General features: G+C 40.7%; 1 protein-coding gene across 2 annotated transcripts in view; it reads left to right on the forward strand.

Moving 5' to 3' along the window:
* Positions 1–27,511, forward strand: part of LOC137351645 (nuclear receptor ROR-beta-like) — a 98,089-nt gene that overhangs the window by 37,040 nt on the left and 33,538 nt on the right. The window contains exons 1-2 of one of the 2 annotated variants that reach the window (XM_068016295.1): positions 2,161–2,195; positions 21,351–21,436. In XM_068016295.1, the coding sequence (XP_067872396.1) occupies positions 2,186–2,195; positions 21,351–21,436 (96 nt within the window). In that variant the 5' untranslated portion in view covers positions 2,161–2,185. Of the gene's footprint in view, positions 1–2,160; positions 2,196–21,350; positions 21,437–27,511 lie in introns of those variants that run through there. The other variant, XM_068016296.1, reaches the window with a different exon arrangement.

The following is a 27,511-nucleotide window of genomic DNA, read 5'->3' on the forward strand; positions in this document are numbered from 1 at the left end:
GGGCAGATAGGACCTTGTTTTAATGTCTCATCCAAAAGACCGCTCATCAGACAGTTGTCATCCCTCAATTGGACTGAGGTGTCAACCTACATTATGTGCTCGTGTTTCTGGAGTGAGACTTGAATGCACAATCTACTGACTTCAGAGGTACAAGTGCTCCCACTGAGCCAAGAATGCCATCAAGAGGATTTCCAAATATGTAAATGATCAAATGTCTTTTTTTTTGTAAGAAGAATGTCTTTTTTTTTAAGAAAAGGGAGTAAATATCTTGTCTGGAACATTTTATGAAGCATGTTGATTCAGGAAATCGATTTGGGAGCCACGTCAGCGTAATGCAGTGCATTCAGTTTCATTCCCTAAGGGATTGAAAACAAATTGAGAATGATGTTATGACTACATATGGCAACAAGAACTTGAATTTATGTAGCACCTTTCAATGTAATAAAACATCCCAAGGTACCTCACAGGTGTGTGATTAGACACAAATTAACACTGAACCAAAGAAGGCGATATTAGGATAGGTGACTTAAAGTTTGGCGCAGGTTAATGCTGTGTGAAGTAGTGATCACCACATCATAGGAAATATTACAACTGTTGAGAGGAGTACAGAACAACCAGGATGATCTTAGAACTTGGAATTTGATGCTATATGGAATGACTGAGGAAGTTGCATTCTATCTGTTAGAAAATAAGTTTAACATTGATCAGATCAAATTGTTCACTGACAGGATTCAAAGTAATTTAAAAATTAGGAACCGAGGAGTAAATAGGGAATTTATGCAGAACTTTTTCATATAGTTTACTGGATACCTGGAATAATTTACCCACTGTATTAAATAATATAAATTGGGTTGGAGAAAGAGGAGATTGATACCAAGCATCCAGGACCACAAGATTGAAATCAGACAAAATGTAAAGAACATGTTTGACTGGCCTTTTCCTGTTCCTAAACTTGCCTCAGTTCCTGTCTGCCACTTATTCCAAAAGAAAATTTTAGCACAAAGAAAAGGGCAGCAGGCTTATATTTTTGGTGACCAACATCTCATCATAGATGTCAGCCGTGCCTCGTTGTTAGCACTCTCACCTCTGAGTCAGTTGTTGGGGGTTCAAGGCCCACTCCAGAAACTTCAGTGCATAATTCAGACTGACACTGAAGTGCAGTACTGAGAGAGTCCTGCATTGTTGAAGGTGCCATCTTAGGTTGACATAAGAGATCCCATGGTTGAAGAGGAGCTGGGGAATTCTCCCAGTGCCCTGGCCATATTTATTCTTCAACCCATATCACCACAACAGATTATCTAGTTATGTATCTCATTTCTGTTTGTGGCTCCTTGCTGTGCCCCGTCTCCCTACATTACAAAAGTGACTATATGTCAGAAGTACTTAATTAACTGTAAGGTGCTTTGGAATGTCTCATGGAAGGTGCTATATAAATGCAAGTCCTTTCCTTCCTTTATGTCCTTAAATCACATTACTATTATGTGCCTTCAGAACAGCTCTGCTTTCTGAAGATGCTTAAATCATGTCAACATGATCTGAGCTCTGTAAACAATAAATATGAAGGCACTGAATTCTCTCAGACAATTGGGTGAATTTCTGAGCTTGTTTAAAGTCAGGACTATCAGTACCCAGGGGATGCAACATTTAAACTGTATCCTGAGCCCTTCGTATTTAGCCAGATGCAAATTGAAACATCTTATCTTATATTAGTGATGCTCATGGTCTGTTGGGTAAGGTTGCAAAATTGTGGTGAATTTATGGCACTTTTTAAAAAATGTACTTGTGCCCACTAGATAGTGGGTTGATCGTGTTCTCAAGCGAACCTTACAAACACCAGGGGGAGATGATTATCGTCCCATCACTCGAGTTGGATTCAAACCTAGAAGTGAAAGCACAATGTGCAAGCCCATTACCCACTCTATTCAATTATATAATAAATTTTGGCAAAATGTCTTCAGATAGTTTTATAAGAAATTCAGCACACCACATAACTGTGGTTCATCCATCTAGCCTGTAAATAAATGTTCGTAACTTGAATTGCTGCTTATTGTTAAATTGAAGGAAGTGCTCACCACAGTACGCTTTTTGTAACTGCACTGTGGTTCTACACATCAAGGAAGGTGATAAAATTAAATACATTGGAAGCATTCAATACCTCAATATTGCAACACTTGTGCAATATAGGATGTCCTCGTGTAAGTCTACTGATTTTAAAAAATGAATTTTAAAATTAATTTGTCGCAGTTTTGTTTCTGGTGAATGTTTAGGTGTGTTTATTGCTTAAGTTTTCAATGTACTGGTTGAAATGTACTGGTAATAATGCGAGAAACAGTGTAAAATAGGGGAGCAGTTTACTGGATCTACAGATCAAAAAGGATAATAAAACTGGAAAATTGTACATTTTAATCATTGGAAAATTAAGTGTCCTGGTGTGATACAAGTTGGCCTCTTAGAAGTGTGTAGTGTCAAACTATGTGGTTAACATAAAGACTGAATTTAAAAAATGTCTTTGCCTCTGTGTCATTTTGACTTCCGATAGTAAATCTTGCAGTATGCTATAAGATGGGCAGAGAAAACTCACTGAACTGTATATTTTTAAAGTGAAAACATTTTGTAATTTGCCTTGTTTCAAGGTATAAATTTATTTGGTTGGGTTTGCTGTTCATGAAGCTTCAAGCAGTGTTTTGTGGTTTGCTGTTTCACCAGCCACCATAAATTCTGCTGATGCTGAGTACAGGCAAGGACTTGCAGCAAATGTTAGTATTTCTGGGGTGCTTCTTATCAGTTCTGTTGCATCTCCTTCCCTATGTGCTATTTTCTGAAATCACAAAAGATTGACTGTTGCATGCTTAAACAGTTGGAGGAGCATGACTGGATAAAGTGGCAGTTTATTCAACAATGAAAGACCTTTTTCTTATGTTTTCTCCCAGCTCTGTTGTAGATTGTATTGGCTTGAAAGAAAATTTGTAATAACCTTGTTTGTCATAGCATGTGTCTGTTAATGCAATTGTTGTTTTACTGCCACCACCCCCCCCCCCCCGCCCACCCCCTCCTCATTCTCCTAAAAGATTTATCTATGATTACCAGCTTATTTCTGGGACCATGCCCAAGTTCCTACTCATTTTATCTGGACAGTAGTTATGTATCAGATTATTGAACAGTGAGGGCTATCATTAAGAAACTCAATCCTGCCCACACCTAATATTTTCACACTTCCAGCAGGAGTCATTGTACAAGCAGGAACTCTAGCTGAGTTTGTTTTTCTTCCTAGCTTGGGAACACTAAACCCACTTTGAACATCCCTGCTGCCTCTTGCTTTAGGACTGGCTAGCTCGACACAGAATGGGCATTTAGCCTGTTCAATCTTGATCTGTGGGTCTTAGTGACACTTCATGTGGCGCATTACCCACTAAGCCATCAGGAGCTCCAAAGACATTGACTGAAATGGAGTATTGGTCGTGGTGTTAAATTCATTTGCTGTCTACTGCTTAACTGATTTGGCTCATCACAGGGATCTGCCCACTGAAGGCCATCTGTTGTTTTTTGTGTCGCTTTGTGATGGTCAATGTTTTGTTGATACGGCTACAATAGATTCAGTAACAAAGTTGGAAGAACATTTCTTTCGATGGAATTAGCCTACTTTTGGGTTTTTATTTGGGCTATTTCTAATTGACTATTATCATTATATTGTTGTGCGGTCGATAAAATGTCATGTGTGTATCATCTTGTGATTGGCATCCATTAAGCATTAGCATTTCATTAATAACTTGATGATCACATTTAAAATTTGGTCATATCGTAAACAAAAATGGACTTGCTTAATCATGGCACAGCCTGAGAGGCTAGTATATACGTTTTCTTTTGTTCTGATTTAAACCTTGTCGTTGGCATGTCAATTTTGTGCCTGAGCCAAAAAAAAACTATAGTCCAAACGTTTCGGTGAACGTTTGTGCAAATCAATATGAGCAATATCAGTATTTTGTTTTTGTGCTATCATGCAGGTCCCCACCTGCCAAGAATGAGGCACATTGGTTTTGTCATATGAACATTGATTTTTAACTGTTGCTGGAGCAAGGAAATGACTTGTTGAACAGATTAGCCATAGCTGGAAAAAACATTTGCATACTAACAGACAGTGCTTGTGTAGACAAACGACCATTCCCTGACTCATTCAACCCACAATGGATGTTAATCACCGGACAGTGAGGGGATGGGGAAGCATATTCCAGGGCCTGCTGGGGTGATGCAGGACTGGTTGGATCAGCTGGTCACATGACTAACTGACTATTCCAGGGTTTTTTGAACTAGCCACAGAGTTTTTGAACTCAGAAAGACTATTTTCTCCTGGACTGAGAAGATCTCTCCTGTCTGCTCCCATCTCTTTCTCACAAGCCTCTGAATCCACTGAAGGCACATGAACCCCAAGAGAGAAAAGTCTCCTACAGCGAACAAGGTTTAAGAAGAATACTGGGCCCCAATGAAAAGCAAGATCTACCTACAATCAAGAACTTTACAGTGAGCTCGAACCGTAACAAAAACTTCAGATGTTGCCTCAAACTTTTCCACTTTATTTTTCTTCTCTTTTCTGTCTTTATTTGCATGTGTGTATTGTGTATGCATGCTAGCATGGGTGCGTCTTATGTCCGTCGACGTTAACCAAATTGGAGTTTAAGTTCAAGTTTAATAAATTTCAAGCTTTCTTCTTTAAACCTATGAAAAGCTGTTTGTGCTGATTTCTTTGCCTTATAATTGGAAAGCAGTGAACAAGGATTCCCCGAGGGGGAGCTAAAAACACGGTGTGTTTAAAATTAAACCCTGTTACAGTAAGACCAGGTGAAGGCTGAGAGGGACCCCTAGACACCTTTCTCACCTGGTCGTAACAGTACCCTCTGTTATTGTCAGATATTTCGGGGCAGATATGACCTGGACTATTTGAGAGTACTGTTTCTACACTAGGTTAATCCAAATCTGCTGAGGAGCAGCACCTAACTGTGATACTTTACATTTCCCACAACAGCCAATTGTCTGGCCTCTGAGACAGCAATATGTGAGGGTTTTTGTGCTATGGAACCACACTCTGTAGGAACTGACTCTGAGATTGAGCGAACTGATTTCATGTAGGCCCCATGCAGGTGGCAGAAAGAGCACTTTCATTCCATCAGTTCAAGCTGATTTTGGGCCGGTGTCCCAGAAGTGAAAAGACACTGCACTAGGTGATCTAGACCCTAAGTTGTGCTTTTAGTTTTGTGCATTGTGACTTATTGCCATATATAAACTGGATTCCAGGGCATTATGTGACATTAAGCAATTTCAAAGTTACCGATTAGAATGGAAAATATGAAGGATATTGAACATAAATAAGGTTCAATAGCCCTTCGCCAATACTTTTTCTAAACAGAAACTTGTTACGTACATGGAAATGCAGATCTACACTTTTAATTTTTATAAATATTTTCTTAAGCATTCTATAGTACACATCTGGTTCATATTTTGTGACATAATTGTACACCGACTGCATGCTTGTGGGAAAATACATTGGGTTTGTTCAAAGCTATGCATGCACTGGCATTAGTGTGTCCTTTAGAACTGAGAACAGGTGTTTGGTGGTGGGCAGGGTAAACTAGGCAGTAAAAGCAAAATACTGTGGATGCTGGAAATCTGAAATAAAAACAAAGTGCTGGAAAGACTCAGCAGGTCTGGCAGCATCAATGGAGAAAGAAACAAAAGTGATGAAAGGTCATTGACGTGAAACTCTGTTTCTCTCTCTACAGATGCTGCCAGACCTGCTGAGTATATCTAGCACTTTCTGTTTTTATCTTGGGAGTCCTATCTAACTAAAGGTGCTGTTGATTGGAGTCAGTGCTCTTGCCGAGTTTGAAAGTTTTGAATTGTTTGCTAATTCTTATGCGGCTGGATAAGTGTAATGTGCAAGACCATATAATTAGTTTGCAGAAACTAATTTGCATGCTGCAGATACAGTAAATGACTCATTAGAATAGTAACTTTAAGGAAACTCGCAAATGCATTCAGTATATACAGACATCATCAGTGTATGAAACAAGACTATCTTTACATCAGCACTAAGCCTGTTGTTGCTGATGCTAAGTTCAGACATGAAGTAATTCAGCATTGGGCAAGACTTAGTTTGGAATATTGTCTTATAAATTTTGAAGGAGCCTTGTACTCAGTAGTAATAGGACCTGTTTCATTTAATTCAATTCTATTGGTGTTATGTAAGGTCACTTTCACTCAGCTTGCGTTTTTTTCATAAAATTGACACAAGGTTTCTTCTGTGCCACGTTGAAAAAAATACACATTTCAGTCACTCAAGGGAGAAAGTTTATCAGCTGAGAATGTTTAATGAAAGCTCTTTCTTTGGACCAATGACAGGGTTCACTGGCCTAAAATGGCCAGTCTTGCATATTGTCTCCCATTCAATGACTTGAAGATATGCATGCTTACCAGCCACAGGGACATGTATTTTTAAAAGATACATGAACAAGAATGGGAAAAATTGCTTAATTTCTCTGATATTTGTTGAGAATTTAGTAAGTAGCTTTATTCAATTTAGTTTCAAAATGGATCATCTATGAAGAAAATCTCCAAAAATCTGCAGCCATTCAGCAGACTTCCACTGTAATTTCTGTGGGAGTCTACTGGAACAGCTGGAAACAAAACTGGAACCTGGATATATCGGCTCCTGATCTTGCGTTCAAGTTTCCGGAATGGACTTGCAGGTCTGGAGCTTCTGCCTGCCTCTTGCAAGGTCACAACGAGTGGGAGCTTCAACATTTGAAGTCCCATGACTCGTTCACCTTTGGGACTCAGAGAGTAGGGTCAGCATTGGTATCTCTTGAAGTGGGGCTTACCTGAGGGTTGCCATTACAACACTAGAAGCTGTAAGATATTTCTGGGAAGTTGCCTGGGGCTCTTATGCCACTTTTTCTGGCCTTTTCAGAGGAAGGGACCATTGCCCCAAGCCCGGCGAAAGCATTTCAATCACAGGACCTCCCCTGACTTGTACACTTCGATATGGTCAGTGGTAGAGGCACAGGGTGGTCACATTCACATCCAAATGTGCCATCTTGCAGATTATCAGGACGAAACATTTTTAATGACTAAGCATTGTAGTAATTGAACTAGTCTGTACGAATTGGACAATCTTAAATACTTTATGCTGCATTTACAGTGCAGTTTCATTTGTGTTTCAGTTTGAATCTTACAAAATGTTACGTTAGGAGCTTCATTTTATCAGGAGCCAGCTAACTGGGCACTTATAACTAATAAAATTAAGAAATTTCAAGTGTAAGCTGTAATGATTTTGCCATAATGATTTTCCACATTGAGAAACTAATCTAAAATATGTAGCATTCTCCACTTCCTTCAACTTGTCAGTCTAATTTGAATCCCGCAGTATGCAATCTTCAGACTGGCTCATTTCCTGTAGCCAAAGTGGAATAAATGCTTTTAAAAGTGTATAAAGATAAATGGAGACTAAGAAAAAAAGTAGGAACAACCCAACTGCAGTACAATGTCTTTGATATTGAATTTTTTCTACTCAGATAAGGTTTTGAAAAGCACTGCTAAAATTTTCTCTAGTTCATTTATGATCAGTTTCTATTTTATATGAACTAACAGTGATTTGGATAATTAGGTTGGGCTCAAAGTCCTTAATACTTCCACCATTGGATCACTATTGCTGTATTTTGTTTTTCATTGAGGTCTAAAATGTTTCATCAGTATGTCTTGAGTATTGTTTTTCTTTTCTTTTCTTTTTTTTTACTTGGCAAGGAAACATTGACAATTGAGAGTTAGGTTACTGTCAGGCTAAGTGACTCAGCTTTTGAGAGCTGTTTCATTGTTGTTCATTGTCAATGACCTAGCAACCAGACTAGAGGGAGAAAATTATCTTCAGAATCAAGTTGCAGACCAGGTGACTAGAGTATGTAAGATAAAAGTAAGTGACTTACAGGTGCATTTTGTAATCTGCCTCCAGGGTCTGAAAGATTTTTTTTAAAATCCAAACAAAACATTGCCACTGAGTTTGGTTTCGGGACGATCCTTAGATATGTTTTGGAACTGAAAGCTGAGTAATGTAGTTTGAAAGGAGCTGAATAGAGTTTTCCATGTTAAATCCTATTAGTATAAGCACTGCTTTGCTCTATACAGTGGGAACCTGAGGACGGCAGGTACTGCTTGCAAATTGGTAGATAGGAATGGTTTAAGAGGAGTATTGAAATGAAGAATCCATCCCACTGTAAGTATCAACTTGTTCAAGTTACCAATATAGGACAGTAGGAAAACTTGATAATTTGTTTCTCCAGTAGATGTTTGTGCTAAGTATTTAATGCATGTTTCTGCACAAAACATGCAGGAAATATAGCCCAGCAATGTTAAATATGTTCATCAAAGGGCACTGCTGCACATCCAGAGAAAAAGCTGGAAAAACTTGTTTTATGACGTGTAGAAAATGGGAGTATATATGTTTGAGGATTTGATCGAATGTCAACTGCCATAAATATATATGGGTGTAACCTCATCACTTTAGTTTTTTTGAATCTTATTGTTGTTACATCACAATAGTTGTATGCACTGTGCTGAGAAAGGATTATGGAAAGTAATGATTAGTCAGTATTAACTTTTTTTATTTTTTTAATAATGTTACTTCTTTGATAAAAGGTCACCAACCTAAAATGTTAACTTTGTTTCTCTCTCCATAGATAGTGCCTTTTCTGCTGAGTATTGCAGCATTTTCTGTTTGTATTTCAGATTTCCAGCATCCACACTATTTTGCTTTGTACTGCTGCATTGGGATTTAATGGTATGTTCTCATGCAGAATATTAATACCTTCCAGAACACGAAGAAGGGGCTCTGTATGAAATAATCTCAGTAAAGCTAGCTTAGCACTTTCTTGTAATGCTGTTAAAGCTCTTTTGATCCTGCAGTAACATTTTCCAAAGTACAGTGTGATTCTGAAGCAGACAAAGTTTATTCTATTCACTTTATGCAATGCCATTAAGTCCTGTAAAATCCTCACACTTGGACCCCCATTTACAATGCTAAATGTAATTCAGACACTAATGTTCATGCTTGGTATAGTGACTGAAGCTCCTACTTTAATTTTAAAAAATAGAAGCAAACTCTTCTGCTATACTTTCATTTTAAAGAAAGAATAGTTTTAAATGTACAGGTTGATGCTAATCCATCAAGGAAATGTTTATTTCTAGTCTGTTAGTTTTCAAATGGTCTTACTGTAATGCTGTTTGTTGTCTATAAAACCTGCAATATATATCTACACAGCCTTGATTTCAACAAATCCATTCCTACTCAAAATAATGTAAAAGGTTTGTGAAGCCCCATTGGGGGGAAAAAAAAGAGAAATTCTGGAAGTAGCTGGCTACGTGGTCAAATGCTCTTGCAGTAATGCATTCCTTCTGCATTTTCAGCAGAATGAGCTGTGAAGTTTTTTTTTTAAGAGCCATATAATACTAAACAGGAAATATTTTTGTTTCCTTTGTAGCTTCCTGTTACTTTTATTTACCTGTTCATCTTGCTGTGAGTTTTTCTTTTTCAAAGTAATTTTGTTTTTGCCTCATCAAAAAGTCTTTCTTTACAACTAGTAACATCAATCCTGGGAAAATGCTGAAGGCCATTATACAAGCTGCTATCAGTGCTTTATATAAGACCATAGGACCCTAAGGAATAATTAGCATGCATTTAGAAGCAATGTTCTTTCTCACTAATTCTGTAAGAAGGTAACGAAAAAGATTGGGTAAGCACAATCCAGAAGTTGTGGCATGCATTTTGAAGACATTTGATAAAATCTTTTTGATACTTTTTTTTTAGAAAAGCCTAAGGCATTCTATTTGTGACCGTAAGCTGAACTTCTGACACCATATCCTCTTCATCAGCAAGACCACTTACTTGGACCTCCATAATATTTCCTAGCTCTATCCATCTGCAGTCGAAACCCTCATCCATGCTTTTCTTCAGACTTACGCCATCCCAAAGAGCGGGGTGCGGGGGTGGTGGTGCTGGTGGCATGAAATGGAGCGGGAGGCTCTGGGAGTTCTTCTCGTTCCACCTCTGCCACCACTTTACGCAGGGCAGTGGTGGCTACAAACAGCCCGCCCACCCCAGGCCAATCAAGGCCCTTAAGTGGCCACCTAACGGTCACTTAAGGGCCTTTGCCCACCTCCACGCGGATTTTACGCGTGACAGGCGAGATTCCTAGATCCAAGAGAAGCCGCCTGACAAAAGCAGGCGGCTCTCGAATGTCCCAGGTGACCCTCATGATCGGGCACCCTGTGCCTGATGGAGGGCCGCCCCCGTTACCCCAGCCACCCCCAACACTCAACACGCCCCACTTCCTCCCAGCCGACCACCCTTGCCTCGCCAGGACCCGACCGATTAACCCCGGTGAGGTAACCAAAACTTACCTTTGCTGCAGGCGCCCTGATATCTTGTCTTCACACTCGGCTGTAGTTCCAGCAGTGGCTACTGCTCCCAGTGGCGTTGCTGGGACTAAGCTGCCGGCCCACTGGTCGAAGGCGGGGACTGCCTACCTCAAGTGGGCGGAAGTCCTGCCTCACGCCAATTGAATTCCGGCGACCCGCAGAATACGGGTCGGATCCGCAGGCGAGGCGGAAGCGGGTTTGCTCCCGTCCACCTGGGGTAAAATCCCGGCCTCTGTTTGCAAACCTCTTAGTCTCTTGCTCTCTCCTCCTTTAGGACACTGCTTAAAACCTACCTTTTTGACCAAGCCTTTCCTCATCTGTCCTCATGACTCCTAATATTCTTTGGCTTTGTGCCAATTTTTGTCTGATTACGCTTCTGTGAAGTGCCTTGGGACATTTCACTAGGTTAAAGGTGCTATATAACGGCAAGTTGATATAATAAAATTAACCTGGTTCCTTTATTCTTAAACTTGATCCATGTTTTAGATTAGATTAGAGATACAGCACTGAAACAGGCCCTTCGGCCCACCGAGTCTGTGCCGACCATCAACCACCCATTTATACTAATCCTACACTAATCCCATATTCCTACCAAACATCCCCACCTGTCCCTATATTTCCCTACCACCTACCTATACTAGTGACAATTTATAATGGCCAATTTACCTATCAACCTGCAAGTCTTTTGGCTTGTGGGAGGAAACCGGAGCACCCGGAGAAAACCCACGCAGACACAGGGAGAACTTGCAAACTCCACACAGGCAGTACCCAGAATCGAACCTGGGTCCCTGGAGCTGTGAGGCTGCAGTGCTAACCACTGCGCCACTGTGCCACCCTTATCACGCTTATGTTTTCTTCTGGGGATAGGGGAGTTGAATATATGTCTTAATATGGAGCATTCAGAAAGAAAGGAGCTTCAACACCAACCTACTTTAGTTCTTCAAGTCATGCTTATAAGGATGTTGTATTTATATAATAAAATATGAACAAGAAAATGTCATCCAACACTTGCCAATATAACTTACATATAGAGTTTAGTATGGCTTGGGCAATGGGGGAATTAAACTTGCACTCTGATGTGTGATTGGATGCTTTTAATAATTTCAGTTAACTGAAAATATACTGCTGCTTCGAGCAATCTCTTCTTACTAGCTGGCGCCCCAGATATTGAGGTCATTGCGGTCCCGTGTTTATGACTGCCATCAGGAAAGCAAAATCTTTTGATATGTTCTGTTTAACCTCTGATACTTATGTGTTCGTCCTAATATGACCTCAAGTAAATATATCCCAACCTAATGAGTCTGTAAAATAGTAAGCTTTCAAAGAGTACTTTTAAGCAGGAAGTATTTTATTGGATTTGACTACAAAAGCCGATGTTACGTACAAGTCCTGAGAGCTTACAAGAGTGTTCTACCCTTACCCTTCATTTAAACATCACATTCTATAGATTATGCTAATATGTATCTGAACTTCAGGATCGTTTTAGATTTTCTTGAAATCTAAATAAAGGCATTTACTGTTGGCATGAAATCTCCCATGGAGTTGTCCATGGGCAGACTGGGGCATGATTTTGATTAACTGCTAACCTGGTCTTTTTAAGGGTAATGCTCAATATATTCTCTGGAAAAGTTGTCCAACCATGCAAATTGCGGTGGCTATTAGTGTTTATAAAGTACTGAAGTCAGTTGGAGGAGGGAAGTAATAACTGCATATAAATTTCAGGTTAGAAGAAGCTTGCAGGAAATTCTTTCCATTTTTATTTAAGAGGCTTTGCATCTGTAGTGTTACGATCCTGTTAGGATCTTTTTATAAAGAGAAAGTTGAATTCCCAGTTATTGCTGACAAGAATTACGCCACATGATTTCACATTTTAAACAAAAAAACTTTACTGTATAAGAGTTAAACAAAGCAAAGCACTATTAACATACTACAATTTGGAAGCACTTCTACTTTGAACTTAAAATCTTAACAGAACATGCAGTCGTATAATCTCTAAATCTCAACAGAACACTCCTGTTTGACTGTTACTTCCATCCCAAGAGTTCCCCTATATATTACAGGATCTTGGGTTGTTCACTTATCCTGGGACTAATCCAAAGTGTACAACAGCTCTTAGGAATTCACTTTGATTTCCTTAATATCTGAAGAAACTCGCAAGGATGTGGTGCTCAGTAAGGTACTTGTTATGTTATGAGTGGCCGCTCTAAAGAGTGTATTGATGAGAAGTTGAAGGACTATTTTACACATAGAAATGAACTAGGGTAGATCAAGGCTGTCTCCTATGAGGTTTAAGAGTCGTTATTTCACCAAGGTTTAGAGAGAGATTGTTAGAGGAACTTCATCAAGAGTACACAGGGATAGGCTGTATGGAAACAGTAGCAGGAAGCTACTATAGGTATCCAAAGGTAGATAGAGATATTGAAGAGTTGGTGAAAAGTTGTGAAGTGTGTCTCAATGAGAAATGATACATCCAAGGTTTCTTTCATTCCATGGTCAAACACAAGAAAACCATGGGAAGAGAACATGTCAATTTCTTTGAAGTGGAAGGTAAAGAATATTTTGTTTTGGTCGATAGCTATAGCAAGTGGCCAATACCACAAGTGCCAAAACTATTGAGGTTTTGAGAAGTTGGTTTGCAATTTATTGGTTGCCAGAACTATTGGTGTCAGATAATGGTTCACAGTTTATCTCAGAAGAGTTTGAAATATTTCTGAATAACCAAGGAAAGAGTAGGACCCATTAGGGACCAAGGGGGAAATCTGTAGGTGGAGCCAGAGGACATTGGTAGGGTGTTGAACGAATACTTCACATCTGTCTTCACCCAAGAGAATGAGGATGTAGATATGGAATTCCGAGAGAGAGACTGTGAGGTTCTTGAGCAAATTGTCATAGGGAGTGACAAGGTATTGGAGATTTTGGAAGGCTTAAAAGTGGACAAATCTCCCAAGTCTGGACGATTTGTGTCCCAGGATGCTGTGGGAGGCGAGGGTGGAAATTGCAGGGGCTCTGACCCAAATTTTTAATTCCTCTCTGGCCACGGGGGAGGTGCCAGAGGACTGGAGAACAGCTAATGTGGTCCCACTATTTAAGAAAGATTTTAGAGATAAGCCAGGGAACTACAGACCAGTGAGTCTCACGTCAGTGTTAGGGAAACTATTGGAGAAAATTCTGAAGGAGAGAAGCTATCTCCACTTGGAGAGGCAAAATTTGATTAGGAATAGTCAGCATGGCTTTGTCAGAGGGAAGTCATCATGCCTAACAAATTTGATTGAATTTTTTGAGCATGTGACCAGGTGTGTAGATGAGAGTAGTGCAGTTGATGTAGTTTACATGGATTCCAGCAAAGCCTTTGACAAGGTCCCACATGGGAGACTTATCAAGAAAGCAAATGCACATGGGATGCAGGGTAACTTGATAAGGTGGATTCAAAATTGGCTTAGCTGTAGGAGACAGAGAGTGATGACAGACGGCTGTTTTAGTGACCTGGAAGCCAGTGTCCAGTGACGTACGACAGGGATCTGTGCTGGGTCCCCTATTGTTTGTCATTTATATAAGCGACATAGATGACTATGTGGGGTGTAGGATCAGTAAGTTCGCGGATGACACAAGATTGACTGAGTGGTTAACAGTGAGGTTGAGTGTCTTGGGTTACAGGAAGATATAGACGGGATGGTCAAATGGGCAGATAAGTGGCAGATGGGATTTAACGCTGAAAAGTGTGAGGTGATACACTTTGGAAGGAGTAATGTGACAAGGAAGTATTCAATGAATGGCCTGACGCTGGGAAGTTCCGAGGAATAAAGGGACCTTGGCGTGTTTGTCCATAGATCTCTGAAGGCAGAAGGGCAGGTTAATAGGGTGGTGAAAAAGGCATATGGGACACTTGCCTTTATCAATCGAGGCATAGATTACAAAAGCAGGGAGGTCATGTTGGAGTTGTATAGAACTTTGGTAAGGCCACAGCTGGAGTACTGTGTGCAGTTCTGGTCACCATATTATAGGAAGGATGTGATTGCACTGGAGGGGGTGCAGAGGCGATTCACCAGGATGGTGCCTGGGGTGGAACATTTAAGCTATGAAGAGAGGTTGGATAGGCTTGGGTTGTTTTTGCTGGAGCAGAGAAGACTGAGGGGTGACCTGATCAAGGTGTACAAGATTATGAGAGGCATGGACAGGGTGGATAGGGAGCAGCTGTTTCCCTTAGTTGAAGGGTCAGTTACGAGGCGTCACAAGTTTAAGGTGAGGGGTGGGAGGTTTAAGGGGGATTTGAGGAAGAACGTTTTTACCCATAGGGTGGTGACGGTCTGGAATGCACTGTCTGGGAGGGTGGTAGAGGCGGGTTGCCTCACATCCTTTAAAAAGTACCTGGATGAGCACTTGGCACATCATAACATTCAAGGCTATGGGCCAAGTGCTGGCAAATGGGATTAGGTGGACAGGCCAGGTGTCTTTAATGCATCGGTGCAGACTCGATGGGCTGAAGAGCCTCTTCTGCACTGTATCATTCTGTGATTCTGTGAATAAGAATGGAGTCAAACACACTCTAATACCACCATATCACCCAGCATCGAATGATGCTACAAAAAGTGTACAAATTGTGAAGAGGTCTTTGCAGAGTTATTTGCTTCGTGACAAGCTATGCAGCAATTTCCATGTTTCTCTTTATGATGCAGGCTAGACAATTTTTTTGTTCTCTTACAGAATAACCACACAGATTACAACAGGTAGCTTGCCTTATGAGTTAGTGTTTAAGCACACTCCTGGGACAAGGTTTAGTTTGCTTAAACCTGAGGTCAACACCAAAGTAAGAGAAAAGCAAGACTGAGTAAAGATGAGTCATGATACTCAAGGCATGAAACTTAGAGAGTTCATTGCTGGTCAGAAGATCTTGGTGAAAAACCACCAAGGTGATAAAGAGAAGTATGTAGTTGGAGTTATTGTAAAAAGATTAGGTACATTCACATATATAGTGAAGATTAGACAGTGTCCCATCAGTGTCATTTAGATCATCTGCTTGAAAGAGGAAATCTGACAAATGGAGAGCATGAAAAACCTCCTATAGTCCAAATTCCAAGTGAAAGTCAGAAAGAAAGTGCAAGTCACAAAGAAACTGAAAGTTTACCAGTATCACAGAATTCACCGATTATAGCAAAGTGAGTCAGGGTCTTTGGTTAAGACTAATTAATCAATTTCACAGTCCCAACCATTAAGTGGAGTTGGTGGTCAATGTTCAGGGTTGACGCAGTCGGAGATGTTGGGAGAGCAGAGCTAAGCAAATGGAAAAAGATACTGTTGTGACCAAGGTGGGAGGAGTGCACTGTTTATTCTAGTCCCACTTCTCCAAAGGTCACAACATGTATTTAAATTTTACCACTTACCAATAGAGTCATAGTCATAGAGAGATACAGCACCGAAACAGACCCTTCGGCCCACGCCGACCATCAACCACCCATTTATACTTATACTACATTAATCCCATTTTTCCCTCTCACATCCCCACTTTTTCCCCTCAATACTCCTACCACCTACCTACACTAGGGGCAATTTTTACAATGGCAAATTAACCTATCAACCCACAAGTCTTTGGCTGTGGGAGGAAACCGGAGCAACCGGAGGAAACTCACGCATTCACAGGGAGAACTTGAAAACTCCGCACAGGCAGTACCCAGAACCGAACCCAGGTCGCTGGAGCTGTGAGGCTGCAGTGCTAACCACTGCACCACTGTGCTGCCCAATCGTTTATTTTTCCCAGAATAAAACATTTCCTCAAAGACAGGAGATGAGATGAATTGACACAGTGGACTTTTCTCAGGGTCTTTTAGAGGTGCTGGAAAATGAACTGGCTAATGGTCTTCTCTCGTTCCTTGACATTTCTCAGCAGCAGGCTAAATTCATCTCATCCACAAAGTAAAACACACTGACACTACAACCAAAAGCTTGCAAGTTTTCTGCCCCCTCAAGTACGCATTGCTGCTCCCTGGCTTATCCTATCAAGGGGTGCGTGACTGACTTCTCTGCCCACATCTTTCCCTGTTACTAGAGTTTCTGTTCTATTTTTACCTTGAGTCATATGACAACCAGTAAAAAATGTTGCCAAACTAGTTCTTTCAGTGCCCTCTTGAAAGAAAAACTGGTCCAACATTTATTCAGTTTGACTATGAATTCCTCAAAAAGTACTTCAACAAAAAAAAGAATCACTTCTATAACAATACCCAGGCAGAAAGAAAAAGAAGCCAGGTAGGTTAATTGAAAATATGTAAGATGGAAGAAGAAATAAGTTGTTCTTTTCATTACTTTTTGTCAAATAATCATTTTGTTAAAGATATACTGGTGTTAAGGAAAAACAATTTTTTTAGCATGTACAACCAATATATCCAGAGTAATTTACATGTTTAGTTGTGGTTACAGTAACAATAAGCATGCAACCCAACCTGTTAAATTTCATGGTATTATTGTATTCTGGGAAATTATGTTCATGTATCATTTTACAATTTGCTGTATAAGTTTTTGTTTAAGTGGGGAGGGAGTGCAGTGTACTGAAATAACTGAAGTGTATCGAGCTGGCTGAGCATTTTGTTATACTGCCTCTCTGCTGCCCTCTCTGTTAGGGAGGTGTAAATAAAAGTTCCACAGTGGCTGCCGACAGTAAGACCCATGTGAGATTTACTCACTGAATACACAACAGAAAGAGGTGTGCTGTTTTAGTTATGCAAGTGCAGACGGACAACACTTCCTATTGCCTTCCATTGGATAGCCAAACATGGTACTTTAGTGGTTATGATACAGGTCTAACAGCAAAGAGACCAAGAGTTCAAATCCCATCATGCCAAATTGTGAAATTGAATTCAATAAATCAGATAATTTGTGCACAGGTGCTAGAAAAAAATGATCGTAAAAGCTTTCCAATTGTGGTACAATCTAACTAGTTCTCTAATGTCCTTTTGGAGAAGAGAACCAATCCTTCCTTAGCCCAATCTGGTCTACAGATGACTCCAGTTGAATGTTGTAATTGACACTTAATGGACTGAATTTTAATTCTGGGGTCAGGACTCCGACATCGGGTGCATTTCCATGTCCCGACCCCATGTTGCATTGGTGCCCGACACAATTTTTGAAGTGCAGGCCAATTAGTAGCTGGGGTGCACGCTCATGGTCCAATTAATGATGGGGTGTGGGCTCTTGAGGCTGGAGGGCCAATAGGAGACCCTCCAGCAATGGCAAATTGGCAGCCCTACCATCAGAGATGGGAGCTGCTAACGAGGTTGGTGAAAGAGAGGGGGTCTCAAAATGGTGGGGCCTTCTGAAGACTTTTTAAAAACTTGAAAAATAAAAAAAGACCACAGCTGCTAGGTGGTCATTGTAGACGGGGTACCCCTCCACGGGACAGCCTGTGGCTGCAGCTGCAAGCATCGTTTACTCACAGCCACAGAGGGAAGGGTGGGGAGTGTTAAAAATGCTAGCTGGAGCGGTCTGTTGCTGGGAGGCCACTTCTGGGTTAATTAACTACCTGCAGCTTGCGGGCGTGTAGCCATCACCCTCCACCCCCTCACCCCGCACCCCACTCCCCCCAGGCTGGTATGTTTAAAAATAGCCCGGCATAGGTGAGAACATTTTGGCAAACCAGCCGGTGGCAGGAAATTGCATCCCACCTGTGCAGCCATTTAAAAATTTGGCCCAATATCCTTTGATCTGGTTAAGTATGGGTAATCAATGTTGCCCTGTAAATGTAACTTGTATCCTGAGGAAAAGTTTATGTTCAGGAGAGAGATCGATAGATTTTTGGATACTAAGGGAATTGAGGGATGTGGGGAAAGTGTGGAAAGCTGAGTTGAGGTAGAAGATCAGCCATGATCTTTTTAAATTGCCGAGCAGGCTCAAAGCGGCAAATGACATACTGCTCCTCCTATTTTTTATGTTCTTAAGAGACCTGTGAAACAATTGAGACAAATATATTATGTTTAAAGTCATCTACATTTGCTAAAACCTTCAATGATTATTTAAAATATATTCTATGTTTTAACATCTGAAGTAGAGTAATTTTTCAAAGATTACTTTTATTACAGCAAAAGTAGAGGAATAGAATATCACACTAACATGATATACCTGTCTGAAATGGCCTATAGAATGCTGCTCCCAAAATCAAATAATCATTCATTCTAGTTAGATTTTACTTTGCAAGCTGCTGTTGAATATTGCCAGACATGCTAACAAATTAGATTCAAAATAGGGTAGATTGTTCATTTCCAAATGCAGAGTTGAACTGATGGCTATTGCAATGGTCTTGAGTTTTTAATCAGTCCAGGAGAATGCGATCAATCTAATCTACCTGTCAGGGACAAGTGGCACGATATCTGTACTTGTCCCAACAGGCAAATCAATAACCCTTTGAGACTGGTGTGATGAAAGCTTGAAAAGAGTAAAGAGAAGTTTGGAAACACAGTGAAGTGAAAAGTGCCGAAGGACTTGTTTTGCAGTTACTCAAAAACAACCTTAAAATAGAAAATAGAACTTGATAAAGTGATCCTGTATCTTCGCTGACTTAAACCAAGTAGCCCTGAATCCACATCTACCATTACTTTCCCTCCCATTTCCTTTCATGTCACTGTCAAGCATATCTTGTCCATGGTACCCACCACATGCTCTCTCGACCCCATTCTCACTAAACTGTTTATCACCCAACTTCCCTTTTTGGGCCCCGTGCTAGCTGACATAACTAGTTCCCTCTCTTTAGATACTGCCCCCTCTCTTTCAGAACCTGCATCAAACTGGTCATAGGTTAAGGAGTAGGAGCATAGTTCATAAATTTATTTTCCCTTCTAATCCAAAGCACTGAGACCAATTGTAGCAACCCTGCAGCTGCTGTGCCTAAAACCAGCTAGTTGGGAACAAACCTGGATCTGTATAGCTGAGCTACTCATAAATAAATACGCTATGCCATTGGAGTGAAAGAAAGAGTTTGCATTTAGATTGCATTTTGTCACGTCCACAGGACGCCCCAATTGTGTGTTACAACCAGTCGATTACTTTAGAGATGCGGTCACTTTTATTATTTTATTTATTTAGAGATACAGCACGGAAACAGGCCCTTTAGCCCACTGAGTCTGTGCTGACGATCAACCACCCATTTCTACTAACCCTACAGTAATCCCATATTCCTACAACATCCCCCTACCACCTACACTAGGGGCCATTTATAATGGCCAATTTACCTATCAAGCTGCAAGTCTTTGGCTGTGAGAGGAAAACAGAGCACCCAGTGAAAACCCACGCGGTTCACAGGGAGAACTTGCAAACTCCGCACAGGCAGTACCCAGAATTGAACCCGGGTCGCTGGAGCTGTGAGGCTGCAGTGCTAACCACTGCGCCACTGTGCCGCCCATATTCCATAGGGAATACAGACAGAAATAAATCAATATTAATATATATTCCAGTGCAGTCTGATTTAGTTCACATTTTTATTTAGCACCCGCCATTACAGGTTCAGTTTAGGAAACTAAATTGCTTAAGGAAGGGCTAACAGCTTGAAACATTCACTACTGATTTTCTCTGGTTGCTTCCTGACCTGCTCAGTGTTTCCAACTTTTTCTGTTTTTAATCTTGGATTTCCAGCACCGTGCTTTATTTGTATTGTTTGAATCGCTTGACTGTGTTTATCTTCCTGCGGGCCCCAACCTTTTGCCTCAGTCTGTTACCAATGCAAGTCTCATCTCAGTACAATGATGTACCTGAATCACTGGCTTAACATTGTCATTAACATCTGTGCCCAAAACAAAATCATACTGTCAGGCAGTCTGTGCTTTAGATCCTGTTTACCAAAATAGTTAAAAATATATTTCATATTTGTGATCACGTGAACAATTGCAAAGTCACTGGTGTATCTTAGAACATAAACTGTTAGAATTTCAGTAAATAGAGTGTGTAAAAAAAAAAATACAAAGAGCTATGTCTGGAATAAACAAACCAAAGGCATATGACTTGGTGTCATGCATTGCTTTAATGATGCACAAGGGATATTTGTATTCTCAGAACAAAACTGTCTTAGTTGAAAATGTATTTGCTGTGGAAATATTGAACTGTTTCTAACAAACTATAGTAATAAATCTGCTCAAATCTGTAACGTCGAGAGCAAACAACCATATTAGTCATATTTGAGGCGTGCAGTCTGTCAAATTTAAAGGATTATAAGCGTGGTGGTTTACTTTTTAACATTGTGTTTGGGTAAAGGGAAGTTGTATAGTTGCAAAATTTATTTTCTTTCCTTTCTACTTTTACAACCCAAAGCTTATCTCCAGGATGTCAGAATGTCGTCCACTTAAATCTGCACAGGCTAAAGGTGTGTGGCGGTACTGTGATGTTACATTACCATACCATATTGCCCTTGTTGCATATATATGAACAATGTGATGAAGGTGCACATATTATTTTCATACCATTCTAAAGTCTGTGGTCAGAGCAGGAAAACTTTGCATGCACACTGGGCTTGTATTTCAAAGTTCACTCTAAGATGGATTCCATAACGCATAAGAGTGTAGATACATCCTTGTAAATATAATGGGTGTGCAGATTAAGCTCATTTACAGGCAGTAGGTTGTATATTTTTCCTAACCTATGGCATCTATATTGCATGTAGTCTGTGGCTCAAAATTAGTAACTAAATAATTTGAAGCTTGTTTTTCAAATGTAGGGGACATGAAGGTAATATGAGTTCAAGGTCCCTGGATAAAGGACTTTGAGTGATTCAATTTAATTTCCCTAGTAACATTTTGCAAAAAAATTAATTCCTGTTCAGTAAATATTAGTGTGATTTTTCACTAGGTTTGGAATTCATTTGGAAGTGACGAAGAAATCATTGTTTAATTGGTTTCTTACCTTTGTTTCTTCTTTTGTTTCAGCCCAAATAGAAGTGATACCATGTAAAATCTGTGGAGATAAGTCTTCAGGAATCCACTATGGAGTCATTACATGTGAAGGATGTAAAGTAAGTGAGAATAAAGCACATATTTAATTTCTCCTAATTTATCATCTCTCCTTTCCTGCCACTGCTCTGTTCAGTTTCCTTAGTCAGGAGGGAGGGAGGAGCCAGTCCAGTTGGAGATTTAAAATAGAATTACAGAAGGTGGCCATTGCACTTGTACCAGTTCTTTTGAAAAAGCTATCTAATTGGATCCATTCCCTTGCCCTTTCCCCACATCCTTTTAAATGTTTCTTTTTCAAATGGTTATCTACTCATCTAAAAGCTACTTTGGTTTCTTCTTCCACCACTATGTCCCAACAGCCCTCTGTGCAAACCAATTCTTTTAAAGTCTTTTTGTACGTTTTGTAGTAATCTTCATTTCATGCTGTCTAATTAAGGATCACAAAAATATTTCCCAATTTTACTTTAGCAAAGTGTCTCATCATTTTGCTCACCTCTATTAGATTTCCTCTCAATATTCTCAGTTCTAATGCAAAGGTCTTCCTTTTTCTTGTTCCTTCCTAATATCATCAAACTAAACACTTTCTGGATTCTACAAGGCCTTAACATCCTTCCTAAAGTAAGGTGATCAACCGGGTATATTCGAACTGTGCCCTAACTAATGACTTGTATAAATTTAGTATTACTTTTTTAGGTTTGAATGCTATACCCCTGTTAATAAAACCTAGGATCTACTATCAGCTTATCAACCTGTCCTCCCACTTGATTTTTAAAAAATCTTAACCCTAAGTTTCTCTGCTGCTCTTGAGTCATCAGGACGTAACTGGGGTGCTGGGGATGCTAGTCGTGCCCCAAGAGGTTATGAAGAAAACAAAGATCAGCAGGCAGGGATGCTGGCACCTGACCTGGGGAGAGCTGAGAAGATTGGGAAGGGTGCACTGACTAGTAATGGTTTGCCATTTCAACGTGCAACCAGGAGGGACCCTCTGCAGGTTCATTTTCACAATAGCGAACATCAACCAGCAACTTTCTGAAGTTGTCATTGTGCTTCCTGACTAATAAACTTATTTCTTCTTCTTGCTCCTTTTATATGATTTTTCTGAGTAACATGACTTTTGTGTCATTCAAAAGGAAAGGGACTATTGGTGCTGTGGACAGGACATTATTTTCTCCCATTCATTCTCAAATTTCTCCCTGGACAAAATAAGAGGTTTGATGCAAATTATAACATACTTTCAAGACTGAAGCTAACAATGTGTTGACCTTCAGTTTAGGGAAACATACTGTGCAATCAAATTTATCTTAATTGGGCTGGATTTTAAGGAGCTCTCGAAGTTTGGATCCGTGGTAAGGGGGCCTGAAAATGGCCCTGGATAAGGCCCGCCACCGACCTCAACACCAGCAGGGCCTGGCCTGATCCTCTCAGCGGCGGCAGGGCACCGTGGCGGCCCCCCCCCCCCCCCCCCCCCACCACTGCTCAGCAACGGGAGCACAATCACCATATGCAGATAAAGTAAATTAATAGATTTGCATGTACTTAGCATTAATCTTGATGTCCCGCTGCACTCTTCAGCCCGGCGGCCAGCACTCTGGGGCCCTTGGATCCCCTCCCGGGGAAGCAGGACGCAACACTCTTTGGGAGGGGGTAGGAGGTAAGTTTATCAGTGCTGAGAGGAGGATGGGGTCAAATTAACGTCATAGCTGTAGGGAATGGTGGAAAGGGTTGTAGTTGAAAGTTTGTGCAGCTTGGGGGAGGAGGAGGCAGAAGGTCAGATGGTAAAGGAAAGTGATTTTTAGGGGTGGGGGGGGACCAATTAATTCAGTAGTTGTTGGAGGGGGTGGGAGAGGGGCAAAAGAAATGCATTTATTGAATTTCATTCAATCTCTCTTTTTAAATTAGCCGGTAGGGCTGACAGGTAGCTGATACCATTGCCGGGGATGGACAGCCCGCCCCTTCATCATGATCGGCAGGGGCAGCCTGCTGCAGCCATTTAAATGAGCCGCTGCGCTTGAGATTGCGGCATCTATTTGGCATGCGGCCCACCAATTTTTTCACCCGCTGCAGACATAAAATTCAGCCCCTTGTTTCTGAGACCAGTTGTGTTTATGACTGCTTTGAGTGAGATTCTTCAGTTATTGCCAAATTACAGGCAGTGTATGATATGGAATTACTTCTGGGAAATAGTGATGCTCATAACTAGTGGCTCACATCCTTTTCCTCGATGCAATACAAAATATGAAAGTTGATTCTGGAGCCTAACCACAAACCAAGATTGGTATGACATCTTCCGTACTTGTAGGTCGAATATGTGGAACTTGCCCAGATTGCTCGGTGATCCTCTGATTTGCTTTAGGCTATCGACATGTAGGTTGATAACAACTGATTTAGGTTGCTGGACAACAGTCTGATAGAGGATAACTTTGTTCCAGCCATGTGAATTATATGGAGACCCAAGTCTAAAAAGAATAGGGTTGGTTCCCCACTACAACATGCAAATTATTTTGAACTGTTGGGAAGTTCCTGTCTGATTGCTAACTGAAAAATTTTGGTTTCAAAGATGCTCAGTTTTTGTGAAATTCAGAATAGCAGTTAAAATTGTTAAACTGTTCACTTCTGTGTGAGTTCTCAGCTTTCATTTCATTATGACTTGCACTGAAACTATAGTTAATTGTGGATCATGTGGAGAAGGTAATTGATAAGGCATGTTCATGTAGATGTATTTATCAAGTTTAGTTTTGTGCAAGATTTCAGATAGAGAAAAAGAGTCTCACAGAAAATGATAGTAATGGGCAATAAAAAAGAAAGACTTGCATTTATATAACACATTTCATGACCAAATGTGACATCCTTATTCAAGAAAGGGTGTTAGGTGGTTCCCAGCAACTACAGACCAGAGTTTAATGTCCGTGATGGGTAAGGTTTTAGAAATAATAATCAGAGAATAAACTAACAGGCACTTGGAGAGGTTTGAGTTAATTAAGAAGAGCCAGCATGGATTTGTAAAAGGCAGATCATGCTTGACTAATCTGATTGAATTTTTTATTGAAGTAACAGAGAAGGTTGATGAAGGGAATGCGGTAGATGTCTACATGGATTTTAAGAAAGCGTTTGATGAAGTACCACTTAAAAGACCGGTTATAAAAATTGCGATTCATGGAATAGGAGGGCCAGTGTCCAATTGGTTAAAAAATTGGCATAAGGTCAGAAAACAGTGAGTCATAGAATCATAGAAAAATTACAGCAAAGAAGGAGGTCGTTCAGCCCATCGTGTCCATGCCGGCTGAAAAAACTAGCCGCCCAATCTAATTCCACCTTCCAGCACCTGGTCCTTAGCCTTGCAGGTTACAGCACTTCAGGTGCAAGTCCAGGTACCTTTTAAAAGAATTGAGGGTTTCTGCCTCCACCACTATTCCAGGCAGTGAATTCCAGACACCCACCACCCTCTGGGTGAAAATGTTCTCCTCATGTCCTCTCTAATCCTTCTACCAATCACCTTAAATCTGTGCCCCCTGGTAATTGACCCCTTTCTGCTAGGGGAAACAAGTCCTTCCTGTGTACTGTATCTAGGCCCCTCATAATTTTGTACACCTCAATTAAGTCACCCCTCAGCCTCCTCTGTTCTAAAGAAAATGACCCTAGCCTATCCAATCTTTCCTTGAAAGCTGCAACTTTCAAGCCCTGGCAACATTTTTGTAAATCTCCTCTGCACTCTCTCCAAAGCAACTATGTCCTTCCTGTAATGTGGCGACCAGAACTGTATGCAACACTCCCAACTGTGGCCTAATCAGCGTTTTATACAGTTCCAGAATTACATCCCTGCTTTTGTATTCTATACCTCGGCCAATAAAGGAAAGCATTCCATATGCCTTCTTCACTTTATCTACCTGTCCTGCCACCTTCAGGGACCTGTGGACATGCACTCCAGGGTCTCTCCCTTCTACCCTCTCAATATCCTCCCATTTATTGTGTATTCCCTTGCTTTATTTGCCCTCCCCAAGTGCATTACCTCACACTTCTCAGGATTGAATTCCATTTGCCACTTTTCTGCCCACTCAACCAAACCATTGGTATCATTCTGGAGTCTACAGCCACCCTCTTCACTAACAACTACATGACCAATTTTTGTGTCATCAGCAAATTTCCCAATCATGCCTCCTACATTTAAGTCCAAATCATCACTATATACCATAAACAGCAAGGGACCCAACACTGAGCCCTGTGGAACGCCACTGGAAACAGCTTTCCATTCACAAAAACATCCGTCGACTCCTGCCCTTTCCTTCCTGTCACTGAGCCAATTTTGGATCCAATCTGCCACAGTCCCCTGTATCCCATGGGCTTTCATTTTACTGACCAGTCTGCCATGTGGGACCTTGTCAAATGCCTTACGAAAATCCATGTAGACCACATCCACTGCACTACCTTCATCAATCCTCCCTGTTACTTTCTCAAAGAATTCAATTAAGTTAGTAAGACATGTTAACAAATCCATGATGACTATCCCTGATCAGTCTGTGCCTTTCTAATTGGCAGTTTATCCTGTCCCTCAGAATTGATTCTAATAATTTACCCAGCAATGAGGTCAGACTGACCGGCCTATAATTATTTGGCCTATCTCTCACACCCTTTTTAAACAATGGTATAATATTCTCAGACCTCCAATCCTCTGGCACTTCGCCTGTATGCAGTGAGGATTTGAAGCTGATCCTCAGCACATCTGCTATTTCCTCCCTGGCTTCCTTTTAACAACCTGGGATGCAATCCATCCAGCCCTGGTGATTTATCCACTTTCAAGGATATCAGATCTTCCAGTTCTTCCTCCCTCATTTTGTTAATCGTATCTAATATTTCACACTCCTCCTCTTTTATTACAATGTCTGCATCATCCCTCTCCTTTTGTGAAGACGGATGCAAAAAACTCATTTAAGAACCCTGCCCACATCACCTGCATCCAGGTGTAAGTTCGCTTGTACATCTCTGATAGGCCCTACCCTTTACTTAGTTATCCTCTTGCTCTTAATGTACTGATAAAACATCTTTTGGGTTTTCCTTGATTTTACTTGCCAATATTTTTTCATGTCCTCTCTTTGCTTTTCGAATTTCCTTTTTTACTTCACCCCTTCACTTTCTATACTACTCTAGGCTTTCTAAAGTGTTAAGTTTTTTGTGATCGTCATAAACTTTCTTTTTCTGCTTCAAATTACCCTGTAAGCCTCAAGATAACCAGGGGGCTCTAGATTTGGCTGTACCACCCTTTATCTTTGTGGGGACATGCCTACTGTGCCTGTAGAATCTTGCTTTTGAAGGCCTCCCACTGGTTTGCCACTGATTTTTCCTTCCAGTAGCTGTCTCCAGTCCACTTGCGGTCGCCTCTCCGTTTTGTAAAATTTGCCTTCCCCCAATTTAGAACTTTAACTCCTGTCTTATCTTTGTCCTTTTCCATGATGATGCTAAAACTAACTGTATTATGATCACTACCTCCAAAATGGTCACCCACTGCTACTTCATCTACTTGCCCAGCTTCATTACCGAAGACTAAATCTAGAATTGCACCCCTTCTCATTGGGCTTGTTACGTGCTGGCTAAAAAAACGTTCTCTTGAAATTCGGTTCAAGAATTTTGTGCCCTCTGTGCCCTTCACACTGTTTGTATCCCAGTTGGTATTAGGGTAGTTGAAATCCCCAACTATTATTCCCTATAGTTTTTGCACTCAGAAATTTGCCTACATATTTGTTCCTTTATCTCCCTCTCACTATTTGGGGGTCTATAGTACACTCCTAGTAGTGTGGCTGCCCTTTTTTTATTTCTGATCTCCACCCATATGGCCTCATTTGATGATTCATTTAGCATATCATCCCTCCTCAGAGCTGTTATTGATTCCTTAACTAATAATGCTACACCCCCTCCTTTTTTATCCGTCTTTTATGAGTCGTGGTAAATGGTTGTATTTCAGCCTGGAGGATGGTAGACAGTTGTGCTCCCCAAGAGTCAGTGCTAGGACCACTGCTTTTTTTTGCTAGATATAAGTGACTTGTTTCTTGGAATATAGAGTAGAACCTCAAAATTTGCCAATGTCACCAAACTTGGAGTTGTGGCAAACACTGAGGATGACATGAACCTTCTGCAACAAGAAATAT

The sequence above is a fragment of the Heterodontus francisci genome, chromosome 36, assembly GCF_036365525.1.
Source record: "Heterodontus francisci isolate sHetFra1 chromosome 36, sHetFra1.hap1, whole genome shotgun sequence".
Lineage (NCBI taxonomy): Eukaryota > Metazoa > Chordata > Chondrichthyes > Heterodontiformes > Heterodontidae > Heterodontus > Heterodontus francisci.